The following is a 25,148-nucleotide window of genomic DNA, read 5'->3' on the forward strand; positions in this document are numbered from 1 at the left end:
CTATTTCCTCCTATCTTTCCCTTCTCTTTCCTCTCCCATCGGGTAGATGATGAAATAGGCTCAAATATGGCGATGGCACAAATCTCCCAACTGGTGGGGAACGTGCCTTTGGAGCCGGCCTTCTGATACCTGATAGGAGAGCAAAAATTTCAAAATTTGCATCAGTCTAGTGTATATCCTGGAAATCCAGTGTGGATCCTGGGACTCCAGTGTACATCCTAGGATTCCATTGTTGCTGCTGAGATTTCAATGTGGATCCTGGTGTTCCAGTTTGGATCCTTGGATTACAATGTTAGTCCTGGAACTCCAGTGTCGATTTCAGTGTCATTCCTGGAGTTCCAGTGTGAATCCTGGATTTCCGATGTGGATTCTGATATTTCATTGTGGATCCCAGGATTTCAGTGTGGATACAGAAATTCCAGTGTGGATACCGGCACTCCAATGAGGATACTAGAATATCAGTATGGATCCTAGGAAACCAATGTGGATTTTGGGATTCCAGTGTAGTTGCTGGGTTTTGCAGTGTAGATTCTGTGGTTCCAGTGTGATTCTTTGTGTAACAATATGGATCCTGGTAGTCCAGTGTGGATTTTATGATTAATACATAGATCCTGAGTTTCCAGTGTAGATCGTTGGATTCCAGTATGGATCCTGGGATTGCGGTTTGGATCCTGGGATTCCAGTGTGAATACTTGGATTCCATTGTGGATCTTGAGACTCCAATGTGTATCCTGGGACGCCAGTATGGATCCAGGGATTCTATTATGGATGCTGGGATTTCAATATGCATCCTGGGATATCTGTGTGGATCCTGGGATTCCAATGTGGGTACTGGAATTCCAATGTAGACCCTGGAACTGCAGCGTTTTTTTCCTGAGATTCCAATATTGATCTTTGGATTCCAATGTAGATCCTGGGAATCCTGTATGGATTCTGGGATTTCAGTGTCAATGCTGGGAATCCAGTGTAGATCATGGAATTGCAATGTGGAGCCTGGTGTTTCAGTATGGATCGTAATGTACACTGATCTTGGGATCAGTGTTTGAATCCTAGCATTCCAGTTTGTATCCTGGAATTGTGACGAGCGTCATGGAATTTTAGTGTGAATCTTGAGATTTCAGCGAGGATCTTGAGATATTAGTCTGTACCTTTATTAGTTTGTAAATTCTCGGATTCCAATGTAGATCTCTGGATTTTAGATCAGGTATTGGGGTACCAGCGCACATTGATCCAGATTTTCAAATAACTGGCAAAACCCGAATTTCCAAACTATGTTTTTACAATGCACTCTCCAAATCTCGATATCGAAGGGATCATCGACATAGGGAGAGATCGAGACATATATTGGAGTACTTGTACCTTTTAATTCCGCTCTAAATGCTTATCTTTGACAGATACGCGTATTTCGACTACCACTTGCAGTCTTCTTCAATGTCAGTTACTCGTATCCACAGTGGATACTGCAAGTGGTAGTCGAAATACAAGTATCTGTCAAAGATAAGCATTTAGGTCGAAATTTAAAGGTACAAGGTACTCTAATCTACTTTTTAGTTTCTCTATTGAGATTCTGCTCAGAGGATTCAAATACATTAAAAAGAGTAATACTAGATTGAAAATCACTCCGTTACCAGTAAAATTAAAAACTAAATGACGTCTGTTTGTCATTTCATCTTGGCAAATGGTTTTGAGCCCCTAAAATCTAGTTTGAAAACCTTTGATAATGGGCATATCGACAGACGGAGAGAAAATCGGGAATGAAAGTCACATCGAGATAGGGAGATATCGAGATATCGAGATAAGGAGGATATCGAGATATGGAGAGTGAAAATGTATACAGAATGAGGGGACCGTAAAAATCATCGACATTGAGGCGAAATAGGCCGTTATTGAAATTTGTACGCATCGTTGATTATTGTTGCTAATTCATCTCACGATTTCGAATCAATGAAAATCAGTTGGTTTTGCACTGACACAGCTGAAAAATTATCAGCATACTTTATGTATGTTGGCGCGTACAGTGATACTCTTTCAAGACAATATAAACTATCAAGAATGAGTTTTATCACTTTGAAAGTGCACGCAGCAAAGTAATCATTGCTGCCAAAACGAATGACGGGCTACTTTGCCTTAAGAGAGCTTTCGAGATGTAGAGCATCAAGATGTGGAGAGTCAACAGTAGTTAAAAACCAAGTCAAACAGTCATGTATTATATCTGATAGTTATGAATACATACGAGAATTCAAAAAGAAACATATTTTGCTGCATGCTTGGACCATAAATAGCTGTTCAAAAATCTTAATGTTTGCTTCTGAATTCTACTTATTCATTTCCACCAAAATCCGTGCATATTTGTTCTCATTGATAACTCATTATTATAAAGATTCAGTATCTTCGAATGCAAACTTATATTAAAGTGTGGCCAACCATATTAAATTAGTCCTTATTGTTGTAGGTACTTCAGACAAAGCAGAGCTTAAATCTGGACCACTGCACAGTGATGCAAAGGTGAAAAATAGTCGAAAAACTAACACTCACAATTAATTCCCAAAATATTTTTGTATTTTTATACGATAAATGAATAGTCTTTCTTCGAGATTTCTTGAAGATTGAGTTAAAATTGAATTTTTGAGAGCATTCTGAAGCACATGACCTTGGTGGTCAATATTTGTATTATATTACTGATATGCTGCAAATATTAAAGCTGACTAGAAAATACTAGAAGAAATTCCAGTATTTCCAGGTGCTTTTCAATATTGGCTGTGCAAATGCTTAGATTAGATTAGATTAGATATAAGAAATCTATTTCAAGGCTTTTTTTTCTATCTTTTGTATGGAGAGGAATCACTGCGCACTGTGCAGCGGGGGTTTTGAGTTTCCAATGTGGATCCTTGAATTTAAGTGTGGATTCTGGCACTACAGTATGGATCCTGGATTTCTAGTCTGGATTTTTGAATGGAGCTTGCCTGGCTCCAGAAATGTCTTCTAGCCACAAAATCAAGAAATATTCGAAACTCTTCAAGATCAATGTGAATTTATGCACTCCAGCTCACAAATTTTGACTACAATTCATTTTAAAATGCTTCTCTTGATGGAGCTAAGCAGGCCTTAGAAATGTTCTCCAGTCACAAAATCAGTAAATATTCGAAACACTCTTCGATTGAGCTTACCACCATAAGACCATTATTGTGAATGTATACATTCCTATTCTCAATAGCGGAATTTGGGACAAGTGTGCCACCTTAAGCAAATTGTTCTCTAACCTTGTCTAAAGCTTATAAAATCCACCACCTTAGCCTCATGATGTTAGTTTCACAAAACAGACGCTAATCGATAGTGTAAAAATAATTTTAAGTTTACCGTAATAAGGGGATGCTTTATAACAAGGTTCAAAACATGCGTAACTCCCTATTACTCAATTCGAATAAATAAAATGGTTATTTTTGTCTTCATCCTATACAATATATGTATTACCCTTATATTACGGCGAACATGCATAATATTAAACTAGATCAGCACTAAATAACGGTAAAATATTAATAACGATATGTAAAACGGTACTTAATAAGCCGAAACATGTTACTATTGAATATTTTGACAAAAAATCACTTTGGGGGGCAAAAATGTCAGTTATCCCCCTACTATACTTCAGAAACTTCTACTGGTGCCTCATTTTCGTTTATTATTATGATTTTGTTGATGACGTTTACATTTTTATAAATTTCACTCCAACAATTTGTGTTTATCAAATAGGTGGCACACTTGCCCCAATAAATATACATTTAGACCAAACTGGATTTCGTATGTAAAACTAAATATTTTTTTTCGTTCAAATGCCACAATAACTTACACATTTGAATAGTTTCACGATGTACAGTACGTTAGAAACATCTGGTAATAATTTACCTTTCACCATGCTATTTAGAAACAACGAAATTCACTCAAATTTGGTTGTCTTTGCACAAGTCGATGTAAATACGTGAAAAATAGAGCAATTTTCATCATGTTTTGATCATTGTATTGTGAACTATAAGGGAACATATTGTTAAGCTCAAAGAGAAAATAAATATTATAGTTTTTTTTTAAAAAGCCGGGGTGGCACATTTGCCCCAAAGTCCGCTACCCGACAACAAATGATCTCAAAATGCTTCTTTGGATGGAGCTTACCAGGCTCCAGAAATAAGTAAAAATTGACAGCAAACGAACTTTAACCGTGATTGACACAGCTGAGATCGGCATTCTGATTGAAGGGTGTAACTCGGGTTCAGATTGTGTACCACTTCTAGTACTGCATTTGGCCCCTTGGTACAGCAAAAAGTACCCATGTTTGGCAGATCGTAGCAGACTTTTCAAGGCATTCTACATGTTGCTCTATTACTTCATGTGCCTTAAAATTTTGGGTAATTAAAATAAAAACATAAAGTCTTTATTTCGTATTTGGTGTATATCTCGGCCACTTCTAACCGATTCTTTGAAATTTGGGTTTGATGAACTATAAATCACATTAATTTTTAGAAATACTTGAAAATGTTGCGTAAAACTATTGATTTGAATGTTACTGATAGGTTGAATTTCGCCAAGAAACAATCACCAACACAATAATTTATGTAGCATGAAAACTGTGCTTCGAATAATCTAAGTGACTTCAGCGCATTTACTCTTTCCACTCAAAGAAGTAATGCACCAAAGGCACTAAAATGATGCTTATTTTCTCTGTTACATCACTTGGTGTTTATTTTTATTGAATTCAACACACTTAAAATAAATCGCAGTATCCTGTGAAATAAATCACCGAAATTGAACTGTAAACAACAAAATTACAGATTTTCTTGTGAAATCCACTATTTTACCGACAAAATCCGTGAAATCAACTATTTTACCGGAGAAAATCCGTGAAATCTATTATTTCACCGGAAAAAATCCGTGAAACAAACAATTTTACTGTAACCCTGTGAAATATTAACGAACAGTTCGGTAACAGCATTATTTTCACCGAACTTCTGTGAAATCGTATGACAGTCGCTCTGGCAGGCATGAGCTTCCTTTTGTTGCAGTTTTTGCACACCACTAACAAGCAGTGTAAGCTAGCCTAGTGGTAGCAAGCCTACACACTTAATTCGTTTCGCCGAGGCCGGCAATATTCTCGGTAAAAGTTCAAATTGCCGATCGCGCTGCAAAATGTTAAATCTTCCCAGCTGTTAAATTTTGACGAAGATATCGGTAAACCATTGCCGAAAATCTCAGCACACCCTTGCTGAAATTCGGCAAATGATTGTTTTCTTGATTGGAAGAATAATCAGAAGAAAACGGTAAAAATAAATTTTAATAATGAAACAAATTTATTCATCTTAATGTAGGGGAACATGGTCCAATTCGGACCTAGTAACAGTTTTTCGGTCATATTTATTTAGTACATGATGAAGCAAGAAAAGTTTTATTTTTGCGTGAAAACTTGATTCAACGCGCACACTTTTCTCTCAGAGAGTTTTGGGATATCTCTTACCAGGACATGACTAGACATGTTTGAACAAAATTCTTCAGAAGGTTCGAATTGGACCAACCCTGTTGCAATTCGGACCCCCCATGTTCTAATTCGGACCACGTTATATTTTATGGGGTTTTGCTTAGGTAGTAATAAAATATAACTCTGATTTGTGTGATATCATGCTTTTTGAATTTCTCCTATAAACGGAAGCTCTAAAAAATAAACTGAATGCCCGTCAAATTTCAATTGAATTAGAGTCAAAACTAGCTTAAGTAAAATGTGGATTTTATATAAAAAAAGGTGAGTGAAATCCGAAACTGGTAAAATAATTGGTATAGTCAACTCTCACTTACTTGATTCGGAATGTATATTCATGTATCGGAGGTATCGAGATGAAGAACACATATTTTTCAATTTAGGATTTTGTTATGTTGACAAAATATATTGGAGGAAATCATTTTAATGTAGAATATAATAAAATTTCAAGACATTGAAACTTTGAATGAAAATATCGGGATAAAAAGGTGAATTTGTATGGGATACTGAAGCAGACAGCATCGAATCTGGGAAAATAAAGTTGAAGAAGTATCGACTTACATTTAGGAGTCAAAGTATGCTATATTGAAGGAACTGCGCATTCCATCGAGCAAGGGAACAAAAACACAGAGAATCACGTAAGGGAGAGTTGACTGTATTCTTCTCAGCACTCGTAAACGTGTTTTGTAATGTATTGTCATACTATTTTGGATACAGCTTGGCTGTGGTATTCATAAAGATACTTTCTAAGTAGATGATTTATTATTTTCTCTATTTTTCGGTGGTTTACCGTAATTCTTAGTTTTTCCAGAAACTATTTCTTGACCGCAAAAGAAACAAAGGCATCATCGATCAATATTGCAACTTCTACGATTTTCTACCAAGTCGAGGATACTTTCACGTGATGGAGCTCTTGGAATAGGCTGTGTTCTCGTTGGAAATCAAGAGGTCCGTATTGAACAATATCAAAAGGTCCGGTTTGGACTAACACACATGTTGTGACTTAAAACTAGTTGAGCACAAACAGTGCATAGATATTTCAAAACCATATGGTCAGATGAAAGCTTAGGCTGAGGGGGTTCGATTATAAGATAACACAGAAAAATTGAAGAATTATTGTCGCTTACAGAAGCTTGGGAAAACTGCTAATCGCCCAAGTAACAATTCAACAGCAACTTGGCATTCGTGTGGATTTATTAATGTTTTATGACAGTTACGTGAATGCTATAATAGTTAGAGGCGACATTTAACGTTGCCAAAATGTGATATTTTGTAATTCGGCTCTTGGCTGTTTTCAAAACCTTTTAGAGGCAAAACATAAAGTCAAAATTTTGTGACTACAAAACCAGCTTTGTTGCAGCATACAATACCTTATTTAAACTGCTTGCCGTGGCTGAACGACTCTTATTTATTACGGTTATGATATAAGACTCAGATAATACACCTTGTTGTCATAAAAGCTACTTTTAAACTACACGATTTCCACTTGGTTTCTGCCAACTTACCTTATTTATGTTTCTCAAATCAGTATTTGGGCTCCTAAGATGCAAAAACATTGCAACTGTTTTACTCGCCGCACCGATAAAACATCACTAATACTGCGTTATTACTAAAAACACACTTATTTTGAATGGAAATATGCAAAACTTCGCATAGTTCGCATAGTTTTTGCATCTGTTCGTCAAAACAGCACCCTCAATCTGTCAAACCTTGTTGAATGCTGCTTAGTTATCATAAAAACCGAAATAAAGCTGAATCATCTTCGATCAGCATTTATTAAGGCAATTTTACATCCACAAATGCCAAATCATAGCAGTGTGCCCTTATTTGTGTATTTATGGCAACAAAACAGCATTTGTCGATTACACTCTACCAATTATGGTTCCGCCATATTAATTTCACTCCAGTTGCCACAATTTCACTTTTTTCGAATCATATTATTACGATTGTTAAGAAAATTTTCCGTTTTGCGGTAGCCGCCGAGTTCTACCGCAGCTGTCAATGTTCTACCGTAGGCTTCGAAATCATTCTATCATTGAAGGAAACAAATCAATCATAGTATGCTTGAAAGAGAAAGCGCTATGAAAAACTTCAACAAACATCAATCACCAAGACGGTATCCAAGGTATCATTGAAGCCTACTGATGATTTACCAGTGTAAATTAGTGATGTGACAGCTACGGTAGCTTTCTGTTGAACCGTAAAACGGAAAGTTTTCTTTGAAATTGCAATATCTCCATGAATTCGTTCATAAGATGCTATGGTATGATTATTAAACTGACTGAGTATAATTTAAAGCACTATTACTGCCCAAACAAACCAAGAAATGTTGAATTCTTCACCTGGCGGTTTATTTTAGCAATCGATATAACTAGAAATATGCCACTTTCAGAGGGGGCACAGGCAAATTTACTTCTTTTCCATCACATTTCACAATAAATCTCACTTGGTACTAAAGATTTGAGCACCATATCATAATAAATCACTTCAAATAACACGCACTTTGAAATAAAATAACACAGACATGTTTTCAATCTTATTTTGTTTTGTTTACGTTGGAATAAATCCGGCAAGATCGAAGTTATGATAAAATCATTTTCAAGATGAAGCGACATTCATCTAGAATAGGTGGCCTCAAAATAGCTACCATTAATGCTATTTTGCTTTCTGTGTGTGACATAACTAAACACTTCATAGCCTCTTTCAGAGTGGGCCAACTAGCCACGTTCTAGTCTACGAGAGGTTTTGGGGGATGCGATGAAGGCAACAATGCCTTGACCGTGGTTTTATGGGCGTTTATTTATAGCACCCTGGAAGAAATGCGTAAAACTAAAATTGTTACTTGGGCGACAGTACACTAGAACACTTCAAAACAACAAACTAATATAAAAAGCAAACGAAATAACTGAAAGGGGTCAAATTTATAGTGTTATATCAAAGCTAGACGGTGGGTAGAAAAACAATATATAAGATCTTCACATTAGCGCCTGTATTGAGAAATGATTGATGGTCCGAATTAGAACAGGGTCCAAATTGGACCAGGTTCCCCTATTATTGTTTGAGCCACTATCACTGTAAATACAGTGAAACCTCCATGAGTCGATATTAAAGGGACCATCGACTCATGGAAATATCGAGTCGTAGAACAGCAATCCTTTGGAAAGTTGCTTCTAGGGACCATCATAGTAGCCATGAAATTTTGTTTTTAGTATGGTTCCATGAGTCGATATCGAGTCATGGAACATCCACTCATGGAGGTATCACTGTATCTCACTTTTTTCAATTTGAGAAAATGTTTTTGCTTTTTCATCAAAATGTAAAAGCAGCACGACCATTTTCGCTGCACTCATATTTAGGGGAGTTGAAGTTCCAAGGAATATCCCTAAAAATGTAATAAGAATAGATTTGACGATTGCTGACTCGACACAGTTATTAATCATAATACAGCGGGTATTCGCTGGTTGGAATACGACTGCCTTCCATCTAACGAATCTGACCCGTTAGTTGGAACGAGTGACATATGGTGAAAATGCTCCAGACTAACGCATCTGGAGCTCAAATCGTCACGAAAAGCACATATACATACACATTTGTTCCATATATGGAGACTTCAAGGCGACGGTACTCAGACGTCAAAGTCAGTTTGACATCTTCTCCTGACATTGGAGTGCTTTTTAGTTGGCATTTTTTCCTACCAGCGAACATCCAACCATCGAGTCATTCCATATAGCGGACCCCCAATGAACGAATCCCCACTGTACAATAAATTCGCTGAATACTTACATATTGGCGCTTTCCGCGCGCTCTTTCGAAGAACATCTCAAAATATTTCGAGCACATGTTGGTTTCTGCAGCTCTCGTTTTGACAGATGCGCTTTGCCGAAATTCAGTAAAATTATTTGTTTGCTGATTGTTGTGGCAAAATAGATTACCGAGTCTCAGTAATTTAGGTAAACTACCGATTTTCGTCAATTTGCATCTGTGAATATCGTTTATCTGTCAAAATTGAACGAGATTTCAGTAAAAATATGTTTTACCGACCGAATTCGTCATTTAGGTTTACCGAAATGAAATCCTACGATTAAGTGTGTACTTCCTGATCGGTAGGTCGGGAGTTCGATCCCCGGTCTGAGCCATTTTATTATTTTTCTTTATGATTTCGTTCAAAGATTTTACAGATTGTTCGGTGATTTTTCACCGAAGCTTCAGCTGTTGAGATTACGCTCTGCCTTGGTGATCACAAATTTGTTCAAAACAATTTTTTTTGAATCTGTTGTAACATTATTTTATATGGTCATCAAAAATGTTTATAACGATATGTTTTTCGATACAATTACTCACAGATATGTTGATAGACGTCTTGAAACGGTTCGAACAGGTCCGTCGCACTCGGACTCAGATTAGGTACCACTTCTAGTACTGCATTTGGTCCCTCGGTAGTGCAAAAGGTACCCAAGTTTGACAGATCGCAGTACACTTTGAACGGCATTCTAGATTACCTTATGAGCCATAAAATTTTGGGCAATTGCAAGGGACATCGGGGTCTTTAATTTGTCTTTGGTTCGAAACAAATGCTTACCAGACTAAAACCAAACAAGAAGATCATTTATGACAGCAAAACATTTCGCCACGATTGACCCAAATCACTCCTGTGTGCGACAGGGGAGGATTTCTAAAATTAAACTCCCATTACGGGGTCTGACGTGTGCATATTATGCTGCGATTGTCGTCCGGAGTGTTTTTCACTTTCCACTGCACACAATTTTCCCTATCGATGGACTGACCCTTGGCATTCGTTCAATGCTGGAGAATGATATCCTGATGACAGGACGATGGTTGGTGGTCAGCTGTATGTTGCAACAATTTCCTTTATAGTGGGCGCTCTCTGCCTACTGCGATGCGGTTTGGTCACGGGCGACGCAAATGTCAAACCGCACACTACATCGTCACGATGACCCAATATCCGGGGGCGAAACTGCGCTCAGTGGGTCACTTGGATCGGAATAAATTTGCACAATGCACACACACGGGACCTGTTTCCGGGAAACATCAAAGCAGTCGAGTTGTTTTCACTGTATAATGCAGTCACAGGAGCAGAAAAAGAAAAACCAGCAATCTCGTAACAAAAAGCCTAGATAAAAACGGGTTGCCCGCGGATACGACGGGGGGGAAAACCATGCAAGAAGGTGTAGCAAAAACATAATATCGATTATTTGCAATCTCGCAACGGGTGCGGAAAATTGTGTTGCAAGATAAGCCTCCGCAAAGTCGTAACACTTTTTCTCGAGGCGCGGGAGACAATTTCTTGCAAAGATACACCATTCAACTACACGGAAAACACTGAACTTAACACCGATGGTGAAGCTTACGGTAATTACTTGGCGTTCCGGAACCGCGATCCGAGCTCAAAACACCGAAAACAAAGGATTTTTATCAAATTGGTGACAGATCGACATTTTCGCTGCGCGGCATGTTTCGGGGAAGCTACTTCTACTTATACTGCGGCCAGGTGCTGGCACAGGCTGAAATGGGCAGGCCCAACACGGATCTGGGGTTGTTTTATCCGGACCTGTTTGACGGGTTTTATGTACTGGAATCTGTCAGAAATGGTGTCAGCTGATAGCATGTTATTGTGTTATCATGGAGCAGGATTGGGGAAAAGAGGAGGCTCCAAGGCGCATGTCTGGATAATAGGGGGGTGCACCGCTGTTGTTTGAATTATTCGTTTTTGCAACCACCATGTCACGTCCACCAAGGCATACTTGGATGGAACAGTATGAAAATCTAACAAACATCGTTAGTCTAAGAAGAATTCCCCATGGAATTTCCATCCTGTCAGAGTAATTGAATTGTTCTAAAATGAGCTAGTTGAAAATTAGTCTAATGATTGATTGAGAGGACCTTAGGGATGCTCTAAAAGTAGAGTTGAATGGTGAATATCACTTTCACTCTTGAACAGAACACCGTTTGCGGCGTGTTCAGAACATGGGTAGTAAGCTAAAACACTTAGCCTCTCTCTGAAAGTTCTACTAGAAATTTATCTATGAATTCCTTCAAATAGTTTTCCCAAAAAAAATACAATTTCTTTCGTGTAGTTCATCTAAAGTTCTTCCAATCACAAATCGCGTCAGAAATTCTTATACGTTAATTCTGCTTCAAATCCCAAGATTGTACATATTGTTCGAAATGCCTCTTGCCTTCGAATGTTCAGAGGAATTTTGTTGCAAACATTTCTTCAGAAATAGTTTTATCAATCATTGACAGAATCATTCTGGCAGAATTCTGCTCAATTTCAAAGATAACTTCTACAGAAGATTGTGGAATTCTTGGGAAATTTGTTTTCTTTTCCATTCGTTAGAGAGGTTTTATTTATCCTGTTATTTAAAGTAACTCTCATTGTTCCGTTGTCCAACTGTTGTTTCTATTTGCCTCAACATTTTGTTGTTTTTCCAACCTTTGCCTGACGCTTCCTTGAGAAACTTCGTTTCTTTTCAAATTCCAAAAAGCCACACATTAAAGAATCTAAAGATAAAAGGTAAATTTTAGATGTTTTGAAAATTTTCACAAATTTTTTACTTATGGTTTCTGAAAGTCTGTCAGGTCCTGGTTTAGGTCTATGAGGAATTAATAAATAGATTTTCAAAGTAATACAATTTCCCTTCCAAGATTTAAATTCAGTAAAATTTTACATTACTAAATTTACGATGATATATTTTTCCCTAATATTTTTTTTGTTAATCTTCTAAAGCTCTTCTATATCGACAGAAATTTCGTCAAAGAGTTTCAGAAATTCTACGTCGAATTCTTGAATTTTCCGTCAGGAATTCTGTATTTTTTTCCAAATTCAATTTAAGCTGAAATTATCCAATAAAATTCTATAGAAGCTCATCCTAAGATTTGTCTGTTGGTGTTAATCAAGAGATCTGGTATAAATTAGTTGAGTGATAATGGAGTGATTCGCAAAATTATTTGTAAAAAAATCATGTAGGTATTCCTGGAGTAGTTTTTTAACCAGAAATAGAGCATGGATTGGATATACTAATTTTTGGAGAATATACCATTTCCGTCAAATCAACCCCCAGTTTTTGTATTTTTCTTCGAAAGACAATCATTTTTAATGAATACTAGTGGTCCCGGCAAACTTCGTCTTGTCATCAAGTAGGCTGTTGAAAAATGTCATGGAATCTCTCACACAAAATGACATATTAATACTGCCCCGTTTTATCAAACTTCCCGAAAACTTACCTAAATTTTTTCCTCACACGAACACATCGGAACCCTTCAAGAAGACAACAGTGAAAGAATTGTGCAAATCGGGTGTCCCGTTCTGAAGTTATTTCGTGACATACAAACACCACTCCATTTTTATTTATATAGATTAACGCTTTCAGATTTTGTTTATATGCACTCCTGATTTTCTTACAAATTTCTGAAAACATGGATGCTCACCACATTTTGAAAAATAATTCGAAAGCCGGCACAGTTTGTTCAACCCTATGAGTATCAGCGTGGTGATTTTGCAACAGTTTTTCGATTCCACCCCTGCATTGGGATGCTTGATTACATTTGGAAACGTCAAATCAGGTGCGCGCTCAAACTAACCGTGATCCCAGTCAGGGCGCCCCAAACAGGAGCGCCAACAAAACTAACCTCAAATTACCCAAACAAACGTTTTTGAACCAGGCTGGAATTTGCGCAACCCGTTCTGAATCACAGTTTCAACCCCAACCCGATTTAGGTCTTCCTTTAGGAAAATATATTTTCCTCCACAGATTCAAAATTCAAAACTAATAGTTAAAGGTTCCAAAACATATCGGTTCCTTAGAAAAGTTTGTTCAGTAAATTGACAGAAAGCATATAAGCCAATAAAAAAAATCACGGAAATGGTCTATTTCTTGAAAAGTTCAAGAATGAATTGCAAAATCCTATAGTAAATCGAATGAATTATTTCTTTTAAAATCTCTAAAAGAATCACCAGTGCTATTTGAAGGAAGAAATATTTTCAAAATAATTGGAGTTTTTGAAAGAACTTTTGATCGTATTCCGCTAGAAACTGTGAAGGAATGTTTTGATTTCTTAATGTTCTCAAGTAGGCAGTTTTGAAGAAATAAAAAATATTATTTTCGAGAGGGTTTCGAAGGAATTAGCGAAGCAACATCAGATTGATTTTCAGAGAAATTTTAACAAACATATAGAGAATTTTATGTAAAAACTATGCAGATAGATTTGCGCGAACTTTTCTGACAAATCTTTAAGAACTTTTTCGCCATTGAATCCTGTTTAATTGCTTATTGAAATCTTGTGGAATACTGGGAGGAATTCTTAGAGTAACACCTGAAATAGTAATTTATTGTTTTTTTTTTGCGGGGTTATGTACAATTTTTGCTGCGAATTTTTCAAGCAATGCTTGAAGAGTTTTTGAGAGATTTTCTGAAATATTTGATGAAATAATCCAAGACAAACTTTAGAAGAACCTCAAAGGTAAAGTTGGAAAAACTGTTGGTTAACTCTTTGAAGAATTTGTGGAAAGAACCTTTGCTTGGTGATCTTGATTGTGGTGAGACTCCTGAATTTTCCTGAAGTTTCTTAGGCTTTCTGAGCTTACAAAAAAAAATCAAAAACAATCTCCTGCGCGAATGCTTTAGAAACTCATTTAAACATTTCTGCAGGAAGGTTTTCACCCAGTTGTTCAAAAATAATTCCTTCCTGCAGAAATGTTTAAATGAGTTTCTAAAGCATTCGCGGAGGAGATTGTTCCTGATTTTTTTTGTAAGCTCAGAAAGCCTAAGAAACTTCAGGAAAATTCTATGGAATAATCCCACAAATAATTTTCCGTGGGAATCCCAGGAGGAACTCCTGAAAAATGGTAAAGGAGTTCTTCGAAAAAGCACTGAAAAAGTTCGGAAATAGTCCATGAAGAAATCCCTATGGAAAAAAAAACTTAAAAACACATGGTTTAATACCTGGAAAGTTCGTGGAAGAATTACAAGAGATATTCATCATGAGTTCTTTGAAAGAACTTTTAAAGGATTTTTTTTACAGAATTCAAACAAAGAAGGAACGATTCCCGTGACGAAAATATAAATTTACAAATATCGTTATGTGCAGCGATGGCAAAATAACAAGCAAATAAAACCTACGCAAAAAAAAGGGGACGGACCTGGTGTAGTGGTTAGAACACTCGCCTCTCACGCCGAGGATCTGGGATCGAATCCCATCCCCGACATAGTCACTTATGACTTAAAAAGTTATAGTGACGACTTCCTTCGGAAGGGAAGTAAAGCCGTTGGTCCCGAGATGAACTAGCCCAGGGCTAAAAATCTCGTTAATAAAGTCAAACCAACCAACCTACGCAAACCACGAAATAGTGAAAATCGTTATTATTGTGACCGTCATTATTTCGTCAAAATATGAATTTGCTAGGCCTTCCCCAAGGCCCCCTCCATAAAGAATGCCTTGCTACGCCAATGCCCTCCTGCGTAAAAATCTGGAAGAGATCATCGCTGCAGCGGAGTTTTTGATCGCCCTCAAAGTGCAGTGTGACACCGACGTAAATATTTTTATGAATGGTGCCACAAACTATCAGTAGGAATTCGTGCAAATCATTTTTCAGAAATTCAAGCGTGTGCTGGAATGAGGGCGTAAGTCGCATGATCGATTTCTCTTCATCGATCCTCTCTTCTGCGAATAAAGTTGACAAGATGAATGTTTGTTAGCATTTTTTCACTTCATATCGTTTGGCAGCGATGCAATCTTGCGTCCTGAGGTGAAAAAATGCTAACAAACTCATCTTGTCACTTTTATTCGCAGAAGAGAGGATCGATGAAGAGAAATCGATCATGCGACTTACGCCCTTATTCCAGCACACGCTTGAATTAACTACAAACGACTTCCAGGAATTTCTATGGCAATTCTGAATCAGCCAAGAATTTCTAGAGATTGTGCTGTGGGAATAGCTCTGAAGATCATTGAGAGATTCAGCAATGCTTTGATAGATTATGTCAAGAGTAATCGCACGTTCAGAAATCGCTAGCACCATCTGACTCGTGCTGTGTATAACACGATGCGACTGGTTAATTAATTCATCAATAATGTTCTGATAATTCTCTATGCATGTTCCAAAAACTTCAACTGATGGAATACAGATGCTACTCCATGACCAATAAAAGCTGGTGGTATTCAAGACATAGAACCGCCTAGGTTCTAGCACTTGATAAAAGTGATAATTGGGTCCTAAAATTTTTAATGAAATCTTGTTTTTATTTAATAACACGAAAAAGCATGTTACTGTTACTACTTTAGCAATTTTTCCCGCTCAAATAATGGCTATAACATGTTTAAACTTTAATTTAAAAATTTGGTCCATAAATGAACCTTGACACTTTTGATCATGTTTGACGTTCGCTTAGTCGACAAAAACACCACAGGGGTTTTAGTTCGACCACTGGGGTTGTTCCTATCTGACATTTCGTAAGGGACACGGAAAACAAAATACACCCAAAATTTGAGTTTAAGCCAAAGGATGTGACAAAATCAAAAAAAAATGTTTTTTGGGCTTAAACCAACGGAAAACATTAGAAAATTGAGTAAACATGTGTTTTTGGCCTAAACTTAAGCGTTTGGCATCAAAATTGGGACAGGGCTCTAGGACCCTATTATCGATCATCAGGATGAATGTCATCGTATACAGGAGATTGATAAATGTCATCATGTAATAACAGAGATTGAATAAAGAAGACGATTGCTACAAAGAGAGTTTGAAACATGAAATGATGGACGAGCTAAGAATGATCACTTGCTCCAGAAGCGAAAGCAATAGCTATAATCCTATCAACCCTGTCTAATTAACATTTCAGTCGTCGTCGCGCTGTTGTATTTTGTACAACAGTGGTGAAAAAACCTCGCTTATCGTACACAACATCAGCGTGGTGGTTCTGACGGCGTCAAACCACGCGACGACTGAGAGGTTAAACTTTCATACAAGTTGAGAATCAACTGAGATGAAAGCAATTAGCGTAGTTAAGGAGTGTTTCGAAAAAAAACTTGAATAGTTTTGAAATAAGACGTGTAGAGCAATTTTAACTAATTCGGATAGTTCTGATTAAAGGTCGTCCATGGGAGCAGGGGGGTGTTGGACAAATGCCCACGAAAAGCAGCGATGGTTGGGGTGGGGCTTAGCAAGGTTTTATTGCATTTAAAAAAGTGTTGTTTTGGCATATCCAGCTTTTTACGCTGGCTATAAAACACCGGGGGTGATTTGTGTTTGACAGTTCTTACCTGCAGATTTTATAGTTAGGTCTTAGTAGGCAGTCAAATAAGTTTGTTGATATAAACGTCAAACATTTTCACGGCACTTTTTTGATGTTATCCGTATTCTGATTTCACATACTTGCCATATTTATTTGATTATTTTTTATTTTATCTCGTTTTAGGTACCTAACTCATCCTTTTTCTGAGCGCTGTATGTACATAAAAATATAACGGATATTTTATTAATCAATGAAAATCATTACAATATGAATCTGTGAACAAACCATGCTCATGAATACAATTCCATCTGGACGCCGGAATAATTTACATGCAAAAACTATTTCCCTAGAATAATGCACATGCATTGGCAGGGATCTTGTTATCATAATATATTGATTCTTGTGCAAGATTTTTTACGAAAAAAATTAACGATGTTCTCACGAAACCCTTAGAGTAAAGTGGGGCAAAAGTTCGAGTGGGGTAAGAGTTTCTTTTCAAGATTTCTAGCTCAATCCAAAACAAATCTTCTAAATGTCATGGTGATTCGAATACTATTCAAGTAAGAGACTTTCAATCCAAATATCATAAAAATTGATTGAGATTTGGAAAAGTTATGGCTATTTGTTGTTTTTCGACGTGAATATTGTAATATTTGGTCAAAATTTCGTTGCATGGAACCAAATGAAGATAAAATCTTTTTCTATATTTTTTGTAAGGGCGTTTCTAGACCTATCATAAGGTTGCTTTGAGGTGTATTAGTTTTTTGCATAGATGCTTGAAAACAATTTTTGGCCCATAGTGGGGCAAAAGTTCTAATCAGCGGGGCAAAAGTTCGACCCATGTATAAAATCACGGAAAAATTTGCAAATAGCCTAAAATCCACATAATATTTTCAAATTCAGTTAAATTTGTCTGATCGTGTGAAAACTGTCACCAAAATTTTACCTTTCCACTTAGTTTTGTGAAAAACTGCTATTTTTGAGTATATTACAATCAACCCGGTTTTGGGCAATTTTTTGATGAAAATTTAGTGTGTATTTTTCGTTAAACTTAAGTTTACGGCTGGTGTAAAGTATGCCTGTCATAAAAGGATCGATATTTTGTGTTTTAGCCAGCAAACTTTTGCCCCACCGGCAAAAGTTCGAATAAGACAATCAATTTTGAAACTGTTATAACTAAAAATGGGTAAATATTTTGACACAAGTTTGTTCAGCAAAATTATAGCCAATATGTTGAAGGTGCACTGTATGGTATTTGTTTTGTTTTAACTGCTATTGTTTTCCTGGAAACTTGGATTATACCACTAAGGTCGAACTTTTGCCCCACCTTACTCTAACAAGATATTTCAACAATACTGGGAAATATTTCCATTGAGTAGCAACACAATCTATAGAATTCGACCCAAGTATCTCACAAAATATAACACAATTTTAGATTATAGGTAATAAATGAAATAATTGATTAGACCTTCTAACTAAAACGGCGGTCGCAAAGTCGTAAAGTTATCCAATGCATTACAATAAAATTGTAATGTTAAATACAGAAACGATTGAAATATTATCAGTTTCAGTAGTAGCTCATGATTTAATAAACACAGAGGCAAATTAAAGACCCCCATGTCCCTTGCAGTTGCCTAAAATTTTATGGCTCATAAGGTAATCTAGAATGCCGTTCAAAGTGTACTGCGATCTGTCAAACTTGGGTACCTATTGCACTACCGAGGGACCAAATGCAGTACTAGAAGTGGTACCCAATCTGAGCCCGAGTGGGACGGACCTGATACAAACATTTCATTCAAAAGCGTTGATCCAAATTTTTTTTCAGCCGTTGGGTTTTAGAGCGGCATGGTCAGCGGTCTATTGTCTGACGACATTTTTTTTTTTTTCAATTAAAACCATTTTACCAAATTTGTTTCGGTACCTATAGATTTGTAGCAAATGATACTATCATGAATTAGGCACTTATCACCGCTCCTTATAAACCTAAACTAGAAGGAAACGCATTAGAAAAGTAAGCAAATACATACTATAATTTGAATATTCAGAGAACAAGAAGGGTAAAGCTTATTGTCAACATAAAAAAATTCATCTCTTCGAAACTTGCTTCGATTGAGATAGAAGAAAATTATATTGCATGCAAAACATGTCAAAAGGAGGTGATTCCAATATTATGGCAAGCTAGCGTAAAAAGCTGGATATAGTAGGCTTGAATTTCGCGAAATTCACTTGGCTCTCCTCACTACAAACGTAAATCTCATCAAGCAGCCTAGGTTTGAGTTGTCTTTCAATGGGTGTTTGCTACTTCCAAGGCTTTTTGCCTTCATCAGCGAAGCTTGGCCTATCTAGTGTGAATCTCAATACTCCAACTCTGGCTGTCAGAAGTCCTTAGCGTCCACAAACAACCATAAATAATTATAAAACTTCTTTAATTATGCCAACTATCCGATTACAATTATCATAATTTTTCGAAAGTTCGCAGAAAAAAAGGTAATTGTAAAAAAAGGATGGGTTTAGTTTTATTTTGCTTACAATTATACCGCTATAAATATCGCAATTCAACTCCTGAAAAAATTGTAAACCCCGGAAAAAACACCACCAGAATAATGATGGGTATTGTATCATTGAAAATTTCTGTACATAATGAGTAGGAAATTTAGATTCAGAATTTTTCGTAGTTTTTTTTTTCTTAAAAAATCCTGTTTTGAGAGTTAGGAATAACTGTTAGGTGGATTAGCCAATAGGAACACGACGTGGCGCATCACGCCACGCGGTCAGGTGTTAGGGCACGGAATGCGCTAGCTAAGCATAATAATTCAATAAATGCAACCCGGCATCGGAGCTCGGCCTCTTTTATCACTTGTCAGTGTAAGTAGTTGGTTTTCAAAAACGTTAGCCGGAAAAACAATTCCCTGACTGAGAATTTCATTAAGAAATAATTAAATAATGCATCATTTATTTATACACAATCCTAAACTTTTTCAAAATCTTTTGGATTCCGTAAGCTTTAACCAACAATTCTAAAATAATATACCGTTTTGATTAATATTACGTACACTTAAGGCCTCAATGTGAAAAGTCATCAAAAAGCAGGAAAAATAACCCATTACGTATGATTCCTCCACGTTATCGAGCTTCCAAAACACTTCTATTTTGAATGGTGATTGGAGATTTTGATTTCACAACATATTTCATACAAATATAAATGTGCGGACTTTCCATGAGTCTTATTCGGACCGCTCTCACACTTTTGCCTCATACTCCAGACAGAAAAGTCAAATCATCAATTGAAATCACCAAACCACTAAGGAGACGCATAAGGTAGTTGGGCATTATATATTTTCAAACTATGGAAAATGCTTATTCAAACGATCGTTTGAATGTCAGAAATTGACACATTTTGCTTGAAGTATTTCATGATAATTTTCAAAGGTAGGGTAAATGATGGCTTCGGCACCCTGAGGGTATTTTCGGCAACACTAACTTATCGTCCTTGTTTAAATTTATCTATGGAACAAGAGTTAACTTCAATGTACTCAACAAATTCCTTGAACTATAATCTTCCATGTAAATCACATCTTTCACAAAAATATTATATAACATGGGTTTTATCATTAAATCAAATAAATACTTATGAAATTATCGTCATTCGTGAGCTGCCGAATAAAACAACACAAGAACAGCTTACAAAAACTCACCACTTTAAAAGGTCCAATTCTCAGCTCCAATGCCAATTTTTTCACACAAGCTACGCACCGATCACTTATGCACTATTGAACTTTTGATTTGTATATAAAGCACTCGAAAATACTTAATTTTTATGCTTTAAATCACAAATTGAAATTAATGCACTTTGATTTCCTCGGCAATCAATTTTTATTGCTGGACTAGGTTGCCAGAAAACCATATTCAATTGCGGTGCATTTATTATTCACGATTTAAATTCACCGAAAAAATAGAACACATCTAATTAATTTATTGGAATTAGCCAACAAAGCATGCATTGGTAACAATTGATCCTTTTAATACTTTCTTATTAGTAGATTGTAGGGCATAATCTTCAATATACTGGAATACATATAAAAGATACGTCTTTTAATAGTTGAACTATTTTGGCAACACTCCTGTTGTTCTACAGGCAATCAGAGGATGATGTTTTTGTGTCAAGTCATAAGTGAATTGATTTGCAAAGGGCCTATTCTGATTTTCTCATACACTGAGAATAATAGGAACGCAAATCAATTTTACTGGCAAAGTTGATCCGAATGGATCGAACAATATTCATAAACCAGAAAAACATCGTGGAACATTGAAAACAAATGTGCAAGTACCGTCATTGGGGCTGAGATTTGGCCAAAAATGCGTAAGTCCTCATTTATTTTTGAACAAATTTCGCAATTTGACTTGATGTGTTCGGCTAAAAAAAATATGTATTCTCATTGAAAAAATATATTTCACGGGCAGGCATCAAAATTATCAGATAGACGATGATACTATTCATCTATCTGATAGACAACTGATACTACCAGTTCAGCCAGATGATACTATCACTTCTTGTCCATCCTGATAGTATCACTGAGAGAATGGTTCCTATCAGAGAAAGAGGATAGAGTGATAGTATCCTGGGATAGGGATAAAAAAACATAAAATTCTTATGATGATACCATCAGTACAACATCTCTCAAATAACAATGATAGAGGTTCTATCTTTATCAATTGATAAAAATAGAATAAAAATTGTTGGACGATGGGTATTGAAAATTAACTAAATTCCATATTTAGCAATCCAATGTGGCGGCTTCAGGAGTGTAAGAATTGTTGGAAACCCATGCATATGGGTATTTTCGGAACGGGCACGACGAGGGGATGATGAACATCGATATTCGACGCCATTTTGAAATCCAAGATAACGGCTTCCGGATTAGTAAAAGTACAGAAAATACCCATATTGCATGGGTTTTCAATGAATTTACCAAACCAGAGCCCACCATTTTAGATTTAAAAATGGCGTCGGACATCGATTTCCGTCATCCCCTCGTCGCGCCCGTTTCGAAAATACCCATATTGCATGGGTTTTCAATGATTTTACCAAACCGGAGGCTGCCATCTTGGATCTTGGATTTCGTCATCCCCTCGTCGTGCCCGTTCTGAAAATACCCATATGGGTTTTCAACAATTTTCCTTGACCAGATGCCGCCATCTTGGATTTCAAAATGGCGTCGAGCATCGATTTTCGTCATCCCCTCATCGTGCCCATTCCGCAAATACCCATATTACATGGATTTTCTACGATTTTACCAAACCGGAGGCCGCCATGTTGGATTTCTAAACGACGTCGGACATCGATTGCCGTCATTCTCTCGTCGTTCCGTTCCGAAAATATCCATGAGAACATACCTTGATTTATTTTCATTGGCCTTTTCCCATTATGCGCAAGATTTTGGTTGCAGTATTTGTATCAATGATAGGATAGATAGGGATAGCTATAGAATTTTGCAAATAGTATATTTTTACCCAAAGATAGATGATAAAGATATGCTTGATCCAACAATGATAAAAAATTCTGATAGTATCTCCATCCGTCTATCAATTGATAGAGATAATATAGTCTACCTTCTATTCATCATTTTTCAAGAAGTGATAGTATCCCTATCACTACCCATAGTGATAGTATCATTTGATAGTATCAAAAGATAGACGTGATAATGGTAAATGAGAGGGATTTTGAATCCTGTTACCTGGAATCGAACCAAGAACCTTCTGATCGATAGGCTCGTGCGCACTCCCCTCGTCTATCGCGTTTATGGACAAAAGGTCGAAAGGACAAAAGGACGAAAATTTGCTAGGTGGGAAATTTTTCCTTCTTTGAAAAAAGATTTTCGAGCTTTTCTATAGTCCAGATCGCCGCATATATAATTGATACGCAATAAGAACAAATCAAGAGAACCGTGTTCGACCATTCCCCCCTCCGCAACAGTCCTCGTATGAAAAAGTAAATTTCGTGTTTGAGCCGCAACGTTACGTAATTTGTGGACGGCGCCTTAGTCTGCACAAATTTAGTGACGTTGTGTATTCAGTATGACTCTCAGCTATTCTATTTATAACTGCAATGCTGTTCTCAGTGTAGTCTGTATTTTTCTGCATTGGCCCTTTCAACGAGTAGATCATAATGAGTGACGTTCAATTGCAGGCATTGTCAACAAATACGAAAAGTTACCAATACATAACCTAGTTTTTGTACTTTTTTGGATTGCCGAAGAGAACAATTTTGTTGCCGACAATAGTAATTGCATTGCCAATAAAAGAACAAGTGCCTCGTGACTTTGGTGAGGAGAAATAGACGATTTAGAGAACAAAATAGTGTTTTGTGCATAATAATTAATAAATTAAGTGTGCTCAAGCGTAGTTCAGGTGTCTCCTGTTAATTGTTGTGCTTTGTTGTTGTGTATAATTGCCTTCCTAAAAGTTCAACTGCTTAGGCTGCCGACAATACGTAAGTTCCCCTAATTACTTGGAAATTTGATGTTGAATTATAAACTATAGAATAGATTTAACAATTTCCCATGTTCATATTATTTATTACCAGTACAAATAAGATAGCTTACATACGAATTTTCAACTTTATGTTTCGTTCATATGAAAGCATCCACGCAGAGCCACGAGGTGGAGGAGAGGTTGAGAAATCAGAAAAAAATGATCACGTGGTTTACGGACGACCCCTTATCTCAACAAGTTTGCCAAAATAGTGAGAAATACTTTGAAGGTAATAATTAGGTCTGAGAAATCCACCAGAACGTTTCTTTCTCGCAATGATCAGCCAAGCCATGTTTGTAGTTTTACTAATAAAATCATCAGCTTATATTTTAGTAATAACTTATAACACATCAATTACACAATTTTCATTTTTATTACATTTAGACTTTTCTTGTTTTTTTTTTTTTGAGCTATATGAGATATTTTTATTATTATAAGAATTTGTCCACGTTTTTCGTCTGGTTGTTGTTGATGTTGTGTTTGTTTTTTGATGTTTTTGTTTGCTGCTATGTAAAGACTTTTGCTGTTTTCCGTTTCTGAACCGCGCGTATCATAAACGATGATGCGCGCTTTTAATTACACGTACGTTTACACAGTGACACAGTAATTGTGGTGGCTGCTTTTTGTCCAATTTTTTTTCTGTTTCGCATCCCTAAGTTTGCTCCGAGAGGAATGCATTCCAATTCGTTTTTTTCTCAATTAAAGCGACTGTTAAAAATAGAATATACGACACTGTTGTATGCTTATGTTTTTTTTTTTGCTTGGGTTTGCATTCGACAATAAATTTCACACTCTTTTTTCCACTTAATAATGTTTGTTACTTGTTTTTTGTTTAGCTTACAGTTTCACATGGGTTTTCATCGATACTTTTTGTTTTTTGCTTGCAGTCACTTTAGCGAACCTAGCCTAGCAAAAATTACACAGTTGTTTTCGCTCAGTGTTTGGTGGTGAGGATTGGAGGATTGCACAGCCTACTCAGCCGACATGATACAGTGCACCTGTTCCAGCTTGTAGGCCAGCCGCTGCTTCTGGGAGAATTCGTCCTCCTCCAGGGTGACCGTCAGTTGCTCGTTGTATTTGACCGCGTACTGGTAGAGCTCGTGCAGGGCGCAGTTCGTGTTAAATTCGGTCGTGTGGAGCTGAGAGGGGATTGAGGGAGGGTTGTTATAATGAGTAATGCGATCATTCGAAGGATCTTCACTAACACTTACCCTCGACTCTTCGGCCAGCATGGCGTTCATATCCTGATCCGATATGGCGGCCATCTCTCGAATGTCACTATAATATCGCTCCACCCATTCGCGGTACGATGGAATATCCTTAGCGTATAAAAGCTTAGAACTAGGTGAGTCTTTCCCTGTGGATTGGAAGAAGAACGGTTAGAACGACCTTTCACGATCACTTCAATCGATGAGCTTACCTAGCCTATGATCAGAGGTTGAACATGAGTCCATGAAGGTTTGAGCCACAACCGATAGGCAAGAATCCACTATGTTTGACTTATGGATGTCAAACACAAAGTTAGGATTTTTGATGAGATTTACCCAGAATCTGAAAAACACAGAAGTTCAAAGACGTTAGGATCATCAACATTTCCTTAAGGTTTCGGTTGACACTTACCGCAACGGTAAACTGTTGCTCTTCCAGGTGTGCACCACCTCCGGATCGGTGATGCCGTGCAAGAGAGCCTGATCGTCTAGGAAATCGAACATGTACTTTATTGCTAGTGGTAGTGCGGAACCTCGATGTGCGGTGCTGAAGATCGTCTCGAACAGATCGTCGACGAACTTTTGCAGGGTGCCCTGGAAAGAAAAGAAGAGATTTATGAATTGGTATACCTCTTCTGATAA

The 25,148-nt window shown here is 36.9% G+C and overlaps 2 protein-coding genes across 6 annotated transcripts in view; both read right to left on the minus strand.

Moving 5' to 3' along the window:
• LOC5574316 (protein unc-13 homolog B) overlaps positions 1-11,036 on the minus strand; it is a 335,112-nt gene extending 324,076 nt beyond the window's left edge. The window contains exon 1 of one of the 3 annotated variants that reach the window (XM_021838878.1): positions 10,897-11,036. The gene's annotated coding sequence lies outside the window, so the exon portion shown is untranslated. Of the gene's footprint in view, positions 1-10,097; positions 10,650-10,887 lie in introns of those variants that run through there. The other 2 variants (XM_021838876.1, XM_021838877.1) reach the window with 2 other exon arrangements.
• Positions 11,037-23,692: 12,656 nt separating this feature from the next.
• LOC5574317 (plexin-A2) overlaps positions 23,693-25,148 on the minus strand; it is a 247,689-nt gene continuing 246,233 nt past the window's right edge. For all 3 annotated transcript variants that reach the window (XM_021838880.1, XM_021838879.1, XM_021838881.1), the window contains 4 exons: positions 24,919-25,100; positions 24,719-24,849; positions 24,510-24,655; positions 23,693-24,437 (listed from right to left, as the gene is read on the minus strand). In XM_021838880.1, the coding sequence (XP_021694572.1) occupies positions 24,270-24,437; positions 24,510-24,655; positions 24,719-24,849; positions 24,919-25,100 (627 nt within the window). In that variant the 3' untranslated portion in view covers positions 23,693-24,269. The remainder of the gene's footprint in view (positions 24,438-24,509; positions 24,656-24,718; positions 24,850-24,918; positions 25,101-25,148) is intronic.

Source organism: Aedes aegypti, chromosome 1, assembly GCF_002204515.2.
Source record: "Aedes aegypti strain LVP_AGWG chromosome 1, AaegL5.0 Primary Assembly, whole genome shotgun sequence".
NCBI lineage: Eukaryota > Metazoa > Arthropoda > Insecta > Diptera > Culicidae > Aedes > Aedes aegypti.